This window comes from Gopherus evgoodei, chromosome 8 (assembly GCF_007399415.2).
Source record: "Gopherus evgoodei ecotype Sinaloan lineage chromosome 8, rGopEvg1_v1.p, whole genome shotgun sequence".
NCBI classification, from domain to species: Eukaryota; Metazoa; Chordata; order Testudines; family Testudinidae; genus Gopherus; species Gopherus evgoodei.
Window position 1 is genome coordinate 20,695,724 of NC_044329.1, and position 17,397 is coordinate 20,713,120.

Below are 17,397 nucleotides of genomic sequence, written 5' to 3' on the forward strand. Positions count from 1 at the left end.
TTGGTTGCTGTAGCATAACTTAAGGCAGTTTATTATCAGGACAGTGGCTTTCTATACTAACTCTTGATGGTGCTTTAGCCCAAAGCACCAAGCTCTATTTTGTCATAGGCCTTTACTATCTATCACGGAAAATATAGATACTGAAGTTGAACAACTTGAAACACTACAAGAAAGGATTCAGAGGGAAAGCAGCCGCGTAATTTCCCTCAGTATAGATCAATTCAGATGGCATAGTGAAACAACAAGCAATATTAGATACAGACATACTGAAAGCTCTGAAAGTTTCAGAAGTTGAACTCTTTGACTAACTAAGCAAGATTAACATTACAGAAATCTACCCAAAACCAAAATAACTATACAACCATTAGATGCTTCCCAAGAATGTTTCATATAAAGCAGCAGATTCATTTTATTCCCATGTACCCAGAAATTTAAGATTAAACGTTTGAGAATACAATCCATTGTAAAAATAAATGCCATAAAGACGTGGCAGCATCTCCCAGCCACCAGCTTTGTTGTACACTTTATTTTATGCAATTGTAGTCAGACAGAAAATGCCTGTGTATTACACTATAAATAGATAGCCTAGTGTGTGGAAGTTTCATGAAGCTCATGGAGAATGTGCAACACCGAGGACAAGGAAGAGGCTGCCCTCAAACTCACATATCCCAGAAAAAAATTATAAAACTTAACTTTCAAGTGTAATTGAAACAAGTAGAAGTATATAGTACAGAAAAAGAGGTATAAAACTTACATATTAGGCACATTGTTAAACAGTGGAAAAGGAAACCAGGAGAAAAATATAAGGCTTTGAACAAGCCATTTTAAGCACAATACAAACATTAAGGCATTAAGCAGGTTTGGTATCCAACCAGCTATGTTAAGGGCATCTTTGGATCAATGTAGTTTTTACGTCTAGAGGAAATATCTTCTTTACCTGCAAAGCAAAAGGCAATTCAGTCACTCTCTTTCATAGAGGCAATTTATTAGCTGAAGATCTGCTCAGTGAATTAACCATGGCTGTTTGCTTTCTAGGAAGATACCATGCTGTAAAGAAACAGTTGTGGCCAAGTAACTGTAGAGCAGAGGTGGCCAACCTGAGCCTAAGGAGGAGCCAGAATTTACCAACGTACATTGCCAAAGAGCCACAGTAATATGTCAGCTGCCCCCATTAGCTCCCCCCATGCTCCCAGTGCCTCCCACCCACCAGCAGCGCCACCAGTCATGCATCCCCTTCCCTCCCCATCAGCTGTTTCTTGGCACACAGGAGGCTTTGGGGTGGGGGGAGGGGAAGGACAAAGGGCATGGCAGGAGTGGGCGGGAAGGGATGGAGTAGGGGCAGGGCCTCTGGCAGAGCCAGGGCTTGAGCAGTGAGCACCCTCCCGCACAAAGTTGGTGCCTGTAGCTCTCACTCCAGAGTCGATGCCTATACAAGGAGCCACATATTAACTTCTTAAGAGCTGCATGTGGCTCCGGAGCAACAGGTTGGCCACCCAGCTATGTAGAGTATGGACAGAATTCATCTGCTTAGGTGTTTGAAAGTTCTTTCTGCAGAGATCTATCCCCAAACCAGCATCATCTATGGTGTTAGTACATTTATCATGTTTAATTGGGTCACATTAGAAGCTACCAGCTGGGAAGTTGTGCAGTTTTATAAATGGGTCTGATGAGAATTCTGGCAGGTGCCCTGGATGTTAGTAGTGTGTGCACAGAATCTCCAAAGTAACGCCAGGGATGCACATCCAAGATCTCTTTCAGTTTCAGTCTGTATGGCAAGCTTGTTCTGGAGCAAGAAGCCCACTGAAGGTTGTATGGCTCCATAGGTACTCTGATGGCAGAAGAAATTGGTCAATACCCAGCATGGTTGCTACCAGTTTCTTCTGGTCACACAGGCAAGAATACACATGTGTAACTCAGTGACACCACATAAGCTGAAGGTTAAAAACCCACAAAAGTTGCTTTATAGCTACTTATCACAGGAATTCAATCAGAAAGGCCCTCAATCAGTAATTTGGATTCTCTGGCAGCATAATTTGACTGGATTCGAACTTGCTCTCTCACCATCCCTTCAGATGAGGGACTGTCTGGTCATTCTATCACAGGGGTGGGCAATAATTTTTGCAGGGGGAGGCCACTCCATGAATTTTGGTAAGTTGTCATAGGCTGTACATTTCTACTATATTAATGGAGAGGGTGCAGGGTCTGGGAGGGAGTTTGGGTTGAGGAGGGAGCTCTCGGCTGGTGCACAGTGTTGGGGTGCAGGAGGGGGTGAGGACTCTGGGACAGAGTTTGGTGCAGGAGGCGGTTGTGACCTTGGGCAGGAGTGCGAGGTATAGGCTCTGGCCAAGAGGCACTTACCACAGGCGGCTCCCATGCTGCTCCTGGAAGTGGCTACAGCTGGCTGCTGCTCGTATGTCTCTGGGCGCCCCTTGCACATAGGGGGGCAGCAGGTCTACGTGTGCTGCCTGCGTCTGCAAGCACCACCCTTGCAGCTCCCATTGACTGGATTATGGTCAACGGGAGCTGTGAGGACGGTGCTGGGGGCGGGGGCAGCACACAGAGCTGCCTCTCCCCTGCCAGGGTCGTGGAGAGATGTGCCAGCAGCAGCCGGCCACTTCCAGGAGCGGCGTGGGGCCACAGCAGTCAGGTAGCCTGCCTGAGTACCCCACTGTGCCGCAGGACTTTTAGCGTCCTGGACTCAGAGATCGCGAGGGGGCAGAGGAGGCCGGACAGAAATGTTAAACGGGCCACATCTGGCCCGCAGGCTGTATTTTGCCCACCCCCGTTCTATCAGACATTAATCCCCCTTCTCCTCAGTATCAATTTATTTGTAATGGTTTGGGATGCTACTCCACTAAAAGGGAAACATCTTCCAATAGATATTCTCTGGATAGCCATACCTAGATTCCATCTCTCACTCCAGCTTGGTCTGGCTGGTAGTGGCAGCACACTCCATGGAGCAGATGGTTCATTATTAATTAAAAGCAAGGCCCACCCTCTAGTCTGAAGTGTCCATTCTATGTAGGTGATTATATTCCAATTCCAATCCCAATCCCCTGGCCTTCTGGGAATATGCCAGCCCTTCTGCCTGTGGTCAAGGTCATTACTCAGCAGAAACAAAATCCAGCACAATCACATCAAACAAATCCAGCTTGGCCGCTGTACACTGTTAGAGCTTTCTATCTGCAGCAGATCCCAGCCTACCTTTGGCTTCTACTGAAAAAGTAGGAAACAGAGAGACTTACATACACCACAGTCTGATACTATTCAGGCTTAGCCTGATTTGGAAACACTAGAGTTATGCTTAAGGGTTAGTACTCAACAAGCTTTACAACCAACATCCAATTGAGCAGCACTGTCAGCTATCATCCAGATACTGCTGTTCAATTCTTTCAAAATATAGAAAATTATAGTAGTGAGGGGGGATTAAAGCTGCAAGACAAAGGCAGTAGAACACAGTGCTTTGAATTATTCATTCAGTTCCACGGCTTTGTTTTTTTATGTTGATGAAACTGGTCCCCACTGTGTGCTGAGACACTGCCTGTCATGCTGACAAATGCCGTCTCTTGTCTTATACTTAGGATATATCTACACTAGAAACTTAAAGTTGACCTATATTAGGTCAACTTACACCACCGCATACTATGGTGGCTGTATGTCCATACTACCCTCCTTGGGTCAGTGGCACACATCCTCACCAGGAGGGCTTGCAATGACCTAAGAGGGCAGTGTGGGGAGCAGAGTGCCTGGCGCCTCAGCTCCACTGGCAGCTCTCTGTCAGGAGCCCAGCTGCTCTACAGGCTCCTGGTGGGCTACCCAGGGTGGTGGTGGTAGGGGGGGGTTTCATCAAGGGGAGGGGCTGAACAGGAGGAGGAGGAGCTGCCCTGCTTTCTTGTCAATTTCATGTCTCCTGCCCTAAAATTGACAGGACAACCAACAGCCGAGGTAAGTAACACAGCATTTACACAGACATTGCATCGTCCTAACTACACTGACATAAGCCCTATGCCTGTCGTGGAGATGGAGTATGGCACTTGCATTGGGGAGCGAGGCTGTAATGTAGACATTGACATAATTAGGTAGACGTAAGTTGCCTTATGTCAACCTAAATGGGTAGTGTAGACCAGCCCTCAGATTGTAAGAATTTTTTGGGCAGGAACCATCTTTTTGTTGGGTGTTTGTATAGGGCATAACATAATGGGGTCCTGGTCCATGACTTGGGCTCCTAGGCACAACAATAATACAAATGATAATAATGTTACTCTGGAGAGTTAAGGTGGGAGGATTACCTGCTCTGCAGGAAGATAGTCAGGTCACCTCAACCATAATAGTGTAAGGACTTGAAGATTGTTAAAAAACAAAACCAACTTATGATAAGTGTTAAAGAAAACAAAGATATCCCTCGCCCTCCATACCCATTTTCAGGGCTCTCATTTTGTTGCTAGGAGGAACAGATGGTTCCACCAAAACCACCTGCTGTTACATGGTGTGGCACTCCCCTCTCCATCCTTTCAGAAATCAAGCATCCTAGTTCTAACATCTCAGTCTCCAAATGAGATTAAAAGCACCCAGTCCCAAACTCAAATCCTTCTTTGTTACAGACTGCGAAAACACTGCTTCCTCTTGTGAAACTACCCACCCATTATCCATGCTATTGCTTAAGTTTTCACTGAGCATTTAACAAACCCAAAGACATAACTGGAGAAGGTCTCCAACCATATTTACCTAGTCCACAAAAAAAAGGCAGCAGAGAGGACAGACATCTTTAAGGCCAGTGATACTGAAGATACCAGATTGTTTCATTGCTTAACTGTGGACCAAAGAGAGGGTTGAGCTGGGCCAGGATCGCGATCAGCCAACTGCAAGGGGGAAAAAAAAAAGACAAAAAAAAAGACATCAAGAGTATGGATGACTTCGCCAAAGCATAAAGGCTATCAGGAGACAGTAAGACAGCATCGCTAAAGGTCTAACATCAAGTCAAAATGCTGCTAAACCCAAACTCCTAAAGGTCTCACATTAATGTAAGAGCTCTAGCACTGTATTACACCTCAGAAGACTGTAGCATGTTTAGACTGAGAACTATCCTGTTCAATTTAAAGTGACACTGTCAGTTGGATTTTATAGCATCTTTTTAATTCGCTGCTGCTTCTTCTTGAAAGGTGAAGTGCTCTGGGACACATTCCCATCCTCTGGGCCCATGTTTCAACAACACTGCCTCTAGAGCTGCTCAAGGCCTCCCTGAATGGCAGTAGAAGTCAGAGGGTTACTAAAGGACATCACCTTCCAAATAAGGAGTATGTGTCTCATTTACTTTAACCGTCACTATGCCAAAATGTTTAGATATACAGAATACAGATGAAATTTAAATTGAAGGCAGAGCCTCTTTTATATCAATAAACATTATGACAAAGATTAAATTGAGGGATAGAAGTACAATCTAGCAGTTAAAAGAAGGAACAGGAATTGGGAAATTTTGATTGTATTCCTGACCTACTATGCAACCTCTGTGCCTGAGACATTCCCCCCAATAAATCAGAGATACTAGGCTTGGCTTTACAAGGAACATTACGATCCAATAAAAGATCTTAATGAAATGTATTGAACACGTTCAAACCACCAGTCCCCAATATAATTCTTATAAGAGCCTAAACAAAAATAGAACAAATTTAGAATGGAAGTCAGAGAAATGGGTGTCTAGATCAAAAAGGTGCAAAGCTACTGAAACAACATCAATGACAGCAAAATCCAGATTAGCAGCAGCAGCAGCCTCTCCCTCAGAGCAGCTGAAAGACTAACTCTGCAGAAACCACAGTCAGAATGCAGAAGAAGAATTTGGGATGTGGAAGATATCCAGGAAAGCTGAACAGAAATAAATTTTTCAGTATTATAAAATGTTCTTGCTTTAGCTTTTTCTGAACTTGTAATATTTACCTTCTCATTTGCATGGATTTAGATCTAAGTAAAATACTAACTATATACACGTTTAGTGAACATACTGTCTTATCCATCAGCTATTTGTAGAATCTTTGTAAGGAGGAGAAAAAGCAGAGCAGCTTTGAATGGGAGCTGCCACAAATGCATCAAAGTGCTTAGGCAGTCATAGAAAATTCCACATAAACCTGGATGCTTTGACCAGCAAATGAAGTGCTGGTCAGGTCAGCTTCAAAATGGCTACAGAAGCCTTAGGCAAAAGATGCAGGGTTAGATAAAAGGAAGGTCAATCTTCTTGGCACTGACAAAATAAATATTTGTAAATTTTAGTGGTGTTAATACTAAAAAGTAACAAGATTAAGCAGGACAATAGCTAAAAATCAAGCAAATGCTGTGTCCATAGTGTTCTAACAACCCCTCACACCTTCAATAGTATTCTGAGTGTATATCAACAACTGAAACCAGTCACTCATGCTGATATGCACAATGGATATTATGAAGTGGGTAAATGTCCACCCAGGACCAGTAGGAAAATAGCCAATTTATTTTCACTTGTAAACTGAAGAACCAGAATACTCTTATTTTGTTATCCCTAGCTACTGCAGGGAAAGGGTCGCTCAGCATCGCGCACACATTATGTTGAATGTAGCCTAATCCTTTTACTATATCAAGAAAATCCCTCAAGCATTCATTGATTTGATAGAAATTCTCTCCTTCATCAACAGAACTCTGTGTATAGCCCACTTACAAGTTATTTTTCAGATACAAAGGCAGATTAGAAGAGTACCAGAGTGCATTGTACCAACTGTCATTAACTTCCTGAACTAACAGTTGATTGCTGTTAAGGGATAATTTGCCTCTTTACACTGGGCAGAGAAAAGAACTCCAGGCACCAATGCACATGCCCAGACCTCTCCCTATGTTCACAGAGATCAGACCCAAAACTGCTGTGAAATAAATGAGCTGGAAGCGCATTCTGAATATTGACATGTCCACAGCTGTACAATTAGGCTCTAGGCAAACACTGTACTGGTTTCAAAAGCTATTTGTTCAGATCATGCAGTTTACAGAACTTCTGAAGCACAGTGGCATTATAGGTCAATACCCGGATTGCTCTTTAGCTCCATTACTTCCCTGTAGTGCTGGAGGTCTGATCACTGAGAACATAGTAGTAGAAGGTAGGGGAGCACAGAGTTCAGTGCTTTGAAAGACAATTGTGGAAAGCTTCCCCACGCACATTAATCTTACACCAGGCTGCTTTACACTATAATCTACCACGACAAGGAACAACAAAATGGGGCATTCAGAGCACAATAAAGGAAACTTCTATATCCAATATAATGTTTTAGTGTTGCTACATTCCACATGCTACCTCCTGCAACAGTCAACGTTAATTATCATGCTAACTCAAAGAAATTATGGTCCATCATGATCAAGGATAACCATGTCATTTTATTACTGTATAGACTTCAGAGCAATTTTAATTCTAATTCCATTCTAATGGGTTGAACACTACAATCTGTCTCTCTCTATAGCAGAATAAGAGGGCAGATTCTGGTTTCTATTTAGATTCTAATTTGGGTAATTACAGTCAGCCCACCCAGAATTCTCCTGCAGATGCAACTGATGTAGTATTCCAAACTTTCTTTTCTGAACTACTGGGTAGTACTGCTGTGTCCTCCTACACAGATTATATCTTTTATCTCAGAGGTGGCTTCAGTGATCTCAAAATAGATGTAACTGAGCACCCTGGGTTTTTGATGGAAGGTACTACAGAAAGATAAACTTCTTATCAAAAAGACAATAGGAAAAAAAGACCTGGAATGGTCATCTCAGGCTTTGCTTGTATCTGGTAGAGTATTATGAGCTAAAACTATTACAAAAATGAATTTAAAAACAAAAACAAACAAAACAAAAACAGTAGTACCACCACTATATACTCTGCTTTATAACACCATGCTCCTGAGGGTTTGGTTACACTTCTTTTAGCGAGGTACAGCATACAGCACATGCACAAAAGGATATACAGTAAATTGTGTAAAGTTTCCCACAAAGCAACCAAATTTGTACAGCACGGTCAACAAGCTTAATTGGGATGACCTCAACCAATTCCACACATAGAGGAAGCCAATTTATTTTATCAAATGGCAATGACTGCTTTTTAATTGAGATTAAATTGGAATAAATTCATTTTAATGTGGAGGTATTTGGCAAGTGCCAGGGAGTTAAGTGGCATTTAACAGATACAAAACTGAACTTCATTAAGACTGGTGCTATCAAATGTTAAAAGAAATTAAGATAATTTTTATACCTGCATTTTATTTAATCCAGAATTTCAAGACAAAAGGTTTTGTAAAAACTGCATAATAAGGAACAGCCACTTCAGTAGAGTGGTAGGTCCTTGCAGGGGAATCTCATATATAGGGGAATACACTTGTGACAGTGCAGTTAACATCAATTTGACTCTGACACCAATATAATAAATACTTTCACACAAAGAACCTTTCATCTGAAATCCCAAAGCTTCAATAGGATTAACAAATGGAATGTAAGTGCAATATTTCCAGAAAGTATTTAAAAAAAACAAACAACAAATCCATAAATATGCAACACAAGGCAATTCCACCTTGGAGCATCAGAAGAGACAACAGTTCTCCTCCACATTCATAAAAATATAATTCAATCCAAAAATGCAATTCCATATGATTGACTGTGTATTCACTAAGACACTTAGGTTTTGTCTACAATAGCACTCGTTAGTCAGGGGTGTGAAAGAACACCTCACTGACTGACATAAGTTTCACCAACAAAAGTGCAGGTGTGGACAGCGCTAGGTCGGCGGGAGACACGCTCTCACCAACATAGCTACTGCCGCTCATTGGGGTGGTTTAATTATGCCAGTGGGAATGCTCTCTCCTGCCGGTATAGAGCGGCTACACAGGAGATCTTACAGCAGTGCAGCTGCTGTGATACCTCTGTGAGGTCCGTAGTGTAGACATAGCCTTAGACATCACGTATGAAGACTTTAGCTTCTTCCACTTTTTCCTTCTTTGCAAGGTGCAACTGAGAATGTCAGAATAAATCCTGAGACCATGTTTATTTGCATTTATTCAGATTAGTCAATCTATCCCTCATTCAACAACACACAAGAGCAGATTACAAGTCATTTTAATGAAGAACAGTTTTACCACTGCCCTATTCCAGTACAGTAGTTGCTAACCTCTTTCAGTACTTCCACAACCACCTTTTCTTTGAGGATTTCAAAGCATTCAATCAAGCCTCAGCCATTCTGTGAAGTAAATATTTCCATTTTACAGATAAGGAGTCTGACGCACAGAAAAGTAAAGAAACTCATTTCCAGGGATTCTGAGAACCCTTCAGTTTCATTAACTTCAAGGGGAATTGCCTGTGCTCAGTACCTAAAAAACAAACAAAGAAAAAAACTAGCCTTAAGTGGCTCGTCCAAGATCACACAGCAAATCATTGGCAGGGCCAAAGTCAGAAATGTGGAATCGCAATTCCCACTCGCCTCAAACTTTCTGTTTTATTTTTTATTTTTAATCAAACTAGAGAGCAGAGACAAGCACAGTGCCTCAAAGCTAAATGGGGAGAATCACTGTACCCCAAAGACCATCAAACACAGCAAAGAGAGTTAGTTACTAGGTGAAAGTGAGGACTTGCTTCTCAGTTTCACTGGTACACATGTACAGAGCACCGCAGTCTTGTCAGGGCCTACCTGATTACTTCATAATGCACTGGATTGCTACGAAACTGAGAAGAAGACTCAATGGCACTCCAAAATTCAAGTTATTGGGACCACAGCACTGCTCCTAAATACAAATAAATAAGCCATTCACATTTCCCTAGAAAGAGGCAGTGTGCTCCCTCTATTAGGAGCTATGAATCTCTCTCTAAAAATTAAGATGCTACAGCCATATCATGCTCCTCTTCTTTCAAATCATAATTTATTTCATCTGCTCATAGTCTAAATGCAATTTTCATGATGAAATAAGGGCAACACATCATGGATATTTAATTTGGCAAATATTCATGATTACAAATAAAGTCTAAGGAAGTTGAATAAAGATGCCTCCATTGACTTTCTATAGAATCACCTTTATGAATTCACAGCAGTTAAGTGTATGAGAGCGTGATTTCATTAACATTTTGTGGAATACAATTTCCACATATGCCAGCTGAAAATTCATCAGTATTTTCATTACACTGCATCCAGTAATTCTCTGACAGCCAAGTATTAAAATCTACTTGTATGCATTTTTTAGAACACACCGCTTCCCCTACCACAATTAGTACTTGCTTTTGACAAGTATAAGACAGCATGATCCAGGCACTCATCCTTAAATAGGCAGATACCCACACAAGAAATAGCTTAATATAAATGTTTAAAGTTATCTATTTGATGGCATTCATCAAAAGCCCTAAGGGTATTTCAGCCAATAAGTCAAGTTAGGTTAGTATATATTTTGTGAGAGCATAATTATGCAACTGGGTGGTTATTCCTATATGAACTGCAAGCGCGACGGACAGGGCTCCCAGTGCTTATGTATAGACATCTTTTCATATTTAAATACAGATTTTTTTAAATGGTTTTTAAAAGATAGGATGTGTCCTGGTATAGCTGCTCTTTTCTAAAAGTCATCCAGGAGACAGATTCCATAAAGGCTTCACATGTGAAATATTTCAGGCCTGTTTAACTATAAACAGAAACTGGACCTTGCTTGTATAAAACCTGCATATCACAGCATTCAACCAAGCCAAACCCACACAAGCTTGTGTCCCAAACCAACTCAAGATGGAACAAGACAGACCTTACTTTAAACATGTCATCTACTACAAATAATGCAAACACTAAAAACATGGCTTTGTGCTGGCAATCCCTGCACTCAGAGTCCCAGAAATTGAGATGTCTCTCTCTAAGAGGTTATTTATATTAAGCTCATCACCATGGTATGTTATGAGTGATGGCTTGCAACTAGAGAACGTGTGAACACTCCCAAGTGGACTTGTTCTGTCATTGAATTATGAACAAGTCACCTAGCAAGATGTACCCACAACAGGTATGTCAGTTTACTGTCTGTACCAGTCTGTACGTGTAGAGAAAAAAGTGCTGTGTAGAAATGGCCTGAAAGGTAGTTTGATCTCAATCACAAGTCTCTATCAAGAGGAAGAAATCATTTCACAGAATTAAAGGTTTTCACTTCACACTGTACCTATAACTCATCTATTTATTGGCCAGGAAAGATGATATAGGAAGCAAAGAGGGTTGCAAAGTGTTTCCAGGAGCGCAGAGGCTGCTCATAGGTGGCTAAGAGAGAATTGTTATTAATACCATAAAATAAGGCATAATCAAGGAGCACATTGATTTCAGTGGAAGTCAAGGGCTCTTGGCACCTCAGAGGATTTAGGCATGGCTGACCTGCCACTCTATCACAATAGGTACATACAAATAGTTATTACAATTAATACAAATTATTCAGAAACTGAGAAACCCTCAAGAGGCTTAAGCTGAATAATTCAAGGTCTGTAAAACAGAAAACAATATCAAGATAAATCAATATAGAAGTACTAAAACTTTGGGTATATGTCAGATTCACTTTAATATATTATCCACTAAAGGGAATTTTTTCAAGATTGTTGAAGCTATTTAGGAGCAAGAGTTCAAATGACTTTCAAAGGGACTTGTGCTCCTAAATCCTTTTGGTACTTTGAAAATTCCCCCCTAAACATTTATTTACTTCACTGAAGAGGTCTTTTTCATTTTTATCAGGTGTGCCATTATTAGGAGCGGAGGCATTATTTATACTTACAAGAGGTAACAGCAAACGGCACAGGTCACCAGCATTGTGTTGATAACACTGCAGAAAGAAATAGGAAAAAGACAACTGATTAAGAGTCATAGGCACAGAAAATAAACCTAAGAATGCATTTGGCTATGATCACATGCAAGGTGACTCAAAATATGAATGTTCTAATGACAATCTAATTTCTTGTAATGTAACAGTATAACTGGAAGATAGATATGCCTCTCTAACCTAGGACTCTGCACAGATTTAGTCTGCCATTTGCAAATAAAAGCATCTCTTTTTTGTTTGTAGTATAAATATGTAAATACAAAGCACAAGACCATACAGCCTTGTCTAAAAAGGCTGTTCCAAAGGGAAGATCTCATATAAGAAGCTGTCTTCTTTTTTACAATTATCTCTATACAGCAAATCAGAACCAAATCCTAAAGCACCTTTTCTGTTAGATTTATATGTGAAAACCCAAAGGTACAGTTTATAGAATTCTTCATTTGGATACTCTGTTTGCAGAAAGTCTCACTGAAAACCAGGAAATTAAGAGCCAATTATTTTGTTTAAAGTGAATCTTGTGGACTGTAACTATTGTCAAATTAAAGATCTTAAAAAGGACAAACAAAATCTTGGAGATAATGACAGTTGCCCAGAATGGGAAGATCCTTATTGGAGGGGATTGTCGGAGCAGGTGTTACTAAAATGACAATAAAGAAACTGAAGCTGTAATGGTAAAATCGTGGCTGAACAAACATTTCAAAATCCTGTATAGATGGGAAAATTATGTTTTCCAAGAAAGAAAGAGTCATATGTTCTGCCCATGGAGCTCAATGGAAGATGGGTATTCTGTGTCATGATCTTTGCTTTTATTAAAAGAAAAAAAAAAAAAAAGGAATTTCTCTATATGCAGGTTTTCAGTTGTGTAAGAAGAGTTCAACCTAGATAATAAAAATCCTAATCAGCACCGGAAATAGGTAGATCAAGTAACTCACTTTGGCTTCTTAAGCTATAAAATGCATAGATCTGCTCAAGAACAGTAACTTTAACATTAATGCTGGTGGTGTTTCTAAAAAGTAGAGTAAAACACAATACAATTATAATGTATAGCGTATCCATCAAATACACTGTACAAGAAATTTGAGAGATGCAAAATGGTGAATGGTCTATGCATTATATATGAGAAGATGATGGTGGTGTTAATTGGGTGAATAATTTATTCAGTTCTTGCAGCCACAGCATCATGGGCTGTGGATGAGGGCATGGGGGGCAAAGTAGCATCCCCTCCCACTCCCTGTTGCTCCTGGATGCATGGCCTTCGTGTTGGTTGCTAGGGCCATTCACAGGGGTTAGGCCCTGTCCCACCTCTGGAGACAGCTGGGGCACAAGGCTGGAGGAAAAGGCAGCCGGTGAGTTCTCCACCTTCTCAGAGGTGGTGGGGCTCGGCCTTGGGGCTTCAGCCCCAGGCTTCGGGCGCCATCCCTGGGCCCCATCCTCCAGCTGCAGGGCTTTGGGCTCTTGCTGCAGGGCTTCGGGCTTCAGCCCTCCGCTGCCTCTCCCACCCACCCCCAACACCCGTGTAGCCACCCCCAATCCTCCATCTGGGGCTTCATTTGTCCCCAGGTTTGCCAGAGCTGAGTAAGTCTGCTGTGGAAAGTGATACTTGTATGTTTGTTAACAACACTTTTCACAACAGGCTTACTAGCTAGCAATAAATAAGTTACAATGATTTGGACATGTATCTGTGCTTTGGGCTTTCCCAAAGCTAATTAAGTATTTTAGGAAAAAGTATGAGAGCAAGTGGTCACACTCTGAGGCCACCAAAAAAATTTGTCCTCAGAACCCCTGATAGGTGCTTATGTGCCCCTTCACCCTAGGAGCACTTCCCAAGTACATAAGAACAGAACAGCAACATCTTATGATCTGGCGGATAAATACAGGGAGAGCATGCCAGGAAGCAGGATGTACAGAGAAAAAGGTTCTTGTGTCATTAAAAGAAGCTAAAGAAAAGCTACACTACAACAGCAGCTACATATGGGGTCTCAGGCTCAGTCCCTGCAGATGGTCAGCGATCACAGCAAAGCAGCTTATTAGTCTGCACCCCCCAATCACATGACTCTGTTCAGGAGGAGCAAGACAGACACATTCAAGCAGACAGAAAATAAATAAAAGGGGAACTACGATGAGCAAATGGCACAAGACCACTTCTGTCTGTGCTACTGCGATGCAGCTGGACCCCCAAACCAGGCAGGCACCTGCTGCCCTCCCACTCTCCAGAAGGAAGGCTGTATTATATGAGGGTCGAAATAGTTATTGCCAAGGGCCCTTCGCTGGTTTTATCGACTATGCCCTGCCCGGCAGGCCCAGAGGGAAGATTCCTACAGGCTTGTGGGGGCGGGGGAGGAATGAAGGGGGAAGTTGGGCCCCGACGCCGATTTCAGTTGAAGGAAGAAGTGGTCAAGAGGCCCCAGGGGAAGGAGCCAGATCCGCTCCCCAGATGTGGGGGGACCACGATGGTCCCCAGAGCCAGGCCAGACTCACAGCCCTGCCTCAGGAGCCTTGTTCCCCTCACAGCTAGGGTGACCAGATGTCCTGCTTTTATAGGGACAGTCCCAGTATTTGGGGCTTTGCCTTACATAGGTGCCTATTCCCCCCACCCCCATAGCACACGGCCCTGCCCAGTCACGGTGGGGGGACACGGGGGCAGTTCCCCCATCGGAGTGCTCCGTCGCCGGAGGGTGGGGGACACTCTCCAGCCCAGGACAGGGTCAGGGTCCGCTCCCCTTTTCTCCAGGCGGCCTGTCACTCACCCGCGGTTGGGCCCCTTGGGCACGAGCCAGGGCAGGATGCCGCCGACTACCCCCCAGAAAACGCTCATGACGATGATGGGCACAGTGAGGCCGCCGTACGCCATGGCTGGGCTGGGGGCTTCACTCTGAGACACTCGCGATGGCACCACTCCGAGGTCCTGCGCGGCTCCCAGTCGGCCGCAGCCACAGTTGCTCGCAGAGCCCCGCCCCAGCCCGGCCGACCAACCAACCAGCGCCCGGCACGTGACACTGGCCTATGCCCGCCCTGCCCGGAACCCGCACTCGACCCGGCCCATAGCGAGGCGAGGCACGCGCGTGCCCGGGATGGGGCTCACGGCGCCTGCGCGGTTGGTTTACCGAGTCCGTTCGGCAGTTAGAGGCGCGGCCTGGCGGTCGGCAGCAATGTTGGCTTCGGGCTGTCGCCCCCACACGCCCAGCGGGACTCCCAGGTTTCCCGACATCGCCCTTGGGAATAGCTGGTGCCTGTAGCCCCGCAGCCACCACCTGCGGGGAGGAGCTCAGGTCCCCTGCAGCACAGCGCGAGTCCAGTTTAGGGCTCCTGTGGGCGGCTTCCCGATTGCTCTCAGCGACCCCCAGCACCCGGGGAGAGGGCAGAGCAGGGTCGGCTCCAGCCACCCAAAAGCTGGAAGGCCGCACCCCTGCGGCTCATTCTTCACTGCACAGCTACAGGAAGCAGAGAGATTCCCGCTGCCAGGCAGTGCGAAGCAGCCCATACAGACTCTAGGCTTGAACAAGAAAGGGGACCCCCGTGCCGGCTGTGGCGGTAGAGGAGGGCAAGCCGTACCCTCAAGAATTTAGTTTAAAGCAAGAAGCCAAGAAATGGAACAGCTAGTGAAACTCTTCTGAGGGTGCTGTGCGCTCCAAGGAGTAGCAAGTTCAATTGCTTTGTCCATAAGTGGTTTCAACTTGGATTCTCCATTTCAAATCTTAGATTGTAAGGACAGACTATACTTCTGTACAGCACCTACAGTAGCAGGGGCCATATCTGCCACCATAACAAAATCGATGGGCCTTGGTTGGTATAGGACACATAGGACTATATGTTTGGAGAATGTGAATATAATCCTATCACATATCAGTGGAAAAGTGGCCCTTTGGTCTAAAGCAGTGATTAGAACAAGTAACTTTGGATTCACTTCATAGACCTGGCTCTGCCTCCCTGGATGACTTGGGTAGGTTACTTTACCTATGCATTTCACTTTCTCCATCTAAACTTTGAGATAAATACTATGTTTCAAAGATCAAAGGATAGAGATGGACTATTTTGCTAAAATAGTGGAAGTACTCTTCCCAGTTCTCCAACATGGCTACGTCAGTTCAGTTTACCCATTCCCACATGAACATAAACTAAAGTATACACTGTGTTTGTAAGCATGGAAAGAGGTCTACAAGGGTATGTCTACACTGCCTGTGCCAACTGACTTGGGCTCAGGCTAAGGGGCTGTTTAATTATGCTGTAGATATTCCGGCTTGGGCTGAAGCCCAGATGCTAGGACAGTGAAGTTGGAGGTCAGAGTCCAGGCTAATCTATCTCTGCAATAAACAGCCACACAAGTCCAGTCAACTTGCACAGGCCAGCCATGGGTGTCTTAAGTGCAGTGTAAACATTCCGAAAGGGACTATGATGAGGCCTCAATTTATGCAACAGCAGTCTACAAATTATTTAAAACATTCCAAATTAATCTTTCCTCTGGATTCTTACTGCTTCCCATGTTTCAGAGTAGCAGCCGTGTTAGTCTGTATCCGCAAAAAGAACAGGAGTACTTGTGGCACCTTAGAGACTAACCAATTTATTTAAGCATAAGCTTTCATGGGCTACAGCCCACTTCTTCGGATGCATGGAATGGAACATATATTGAGGAGATATATATACACATACAGAGAGCATGAAAAGGTGGAAGTTGCCCTACCAACTCTAAGAGGCCAGTTAAGTAAGGAAGAAAAAAAAAAACCTTTAGAAGTGATAAACAAGATAGCCCAGTACAGACAGTTTGATAAGTGTGAGAATACTTACAAGGGGAGATAGATTCAATGTTTGTAATGGCTCAGGCATTCCCAGTCCCTATTTAAACCTAAGGTGATTGTATCTAGTTTGCATATCATAATTTTCTTCCCATGTTTTTGATGGTAAATCTTCAAGGCAGGGGCTGAATTTTTGTCCAAGCTTATCAATGATTAAGTCATTCGCTGTGCCAGTTAGCTATCCAGTAAACGTGAACTGTTTTCACCTTTTCTGCAACAGCTTTCGGTCATTTCTATTACATTCATGTCAAAGCTCATGGAATTATGTTTTACTTACATAAACTCTGGTATAATTTCACAAAGTGCTGAAAATGAAGGAAGCCTGTTCTCAAACTTCAGTAATAATTTAAAGGCACATCACAACTCAGTAACTGCACAGAACTAAAATAAAGCTACCACAACAGGGTACTTCAATACCTTTGTCTGTCGTCTTCTACTTCCACTTCACTATATGCCAGTGTAAAACTAATATGCAGACAAGCCCATTAACTTATTTGAAGACAAAAGTTGGCTAGTGCAAGAGAATGTGGTTGCAAGCATTGCACTTATCTGCCTTGAAACCAAATTTTTGTAGACACGCCAATTTCTACTTATTTTGCCAAGTATGTGGTACTTCAAACCAAATAACTTAATGTTCCTTCATGGTTTTACACGTCTTAAAGTTTTATTTATAGAGATGGAGAAGAGAAAAGACCCAGTACATGCACTATTCATTCTAACCATGTGTTTTCTCCCCAGTTGTCCTTCCAGCCCCTCCACCTTTTCCTGCATCAACTCTTGCTACTGTTCTTGATTTCTTAGAC

At 43.1% G+C, this 17,397-nt stretch overlaps 1 protein-coding gene across 1 annotated transcript; it reads right to left on the reverse strand.

The window, feature by feature from the left end:
- Positions 1-382: 382 nt before the first annotated feature.
- Positions 383-14,766, reverse strand: ATP6V0E1 (ATPase H+ transporting V0 subunit e1). The gene is made up of 4 exons (XM_030572959.1): positions 14,552-14,766; positions 11,760-11,807; positions 4,726-4,859; positions 383-937 (listed from the first exon to the last, which is right to left on the reverse strand). The coding sequence occupies exons 1-3, from the start codon at positions 14,653-14,655 to the stop codon at positions 4,766-4,768; spliced, it is 246 nt and encodes an 81-aa protein (XP_030428819.1). The 5' UTR covers positions 14,656-14,766; the 3' UTR covers positions 383-937; positions 4,726-4,765.
- Positions 14,767-17,397: the final 2,631 nt, after the last annotated feature.

Excerpts from the sequence above, each read along its gene's own strand:
- ATP6V0E1 (XM_030572959.1), bottom strand. The coding sequence starts at position 14,655 with ATGGCGTACGGCGGCCTCACTGTGCCCATCATCGTCATGAGCGTTTTC. Across the intron at positions 11,808-14,551 it reads CCCAAGGGGCCCAACCGCGG|TGTTATCAACACAATGCTGG; the intron begins GTGAGTGACAGG and ends TTCTTTCTGCAG. Across the intron at positions 4,860-11,759 it reads GCCGTTTGCTGTTACCTCTT|TTGGCTGATCGCGATCCTGG; the intron begins GTAAGTATAAAT and ends TCCCCCTTGCAG.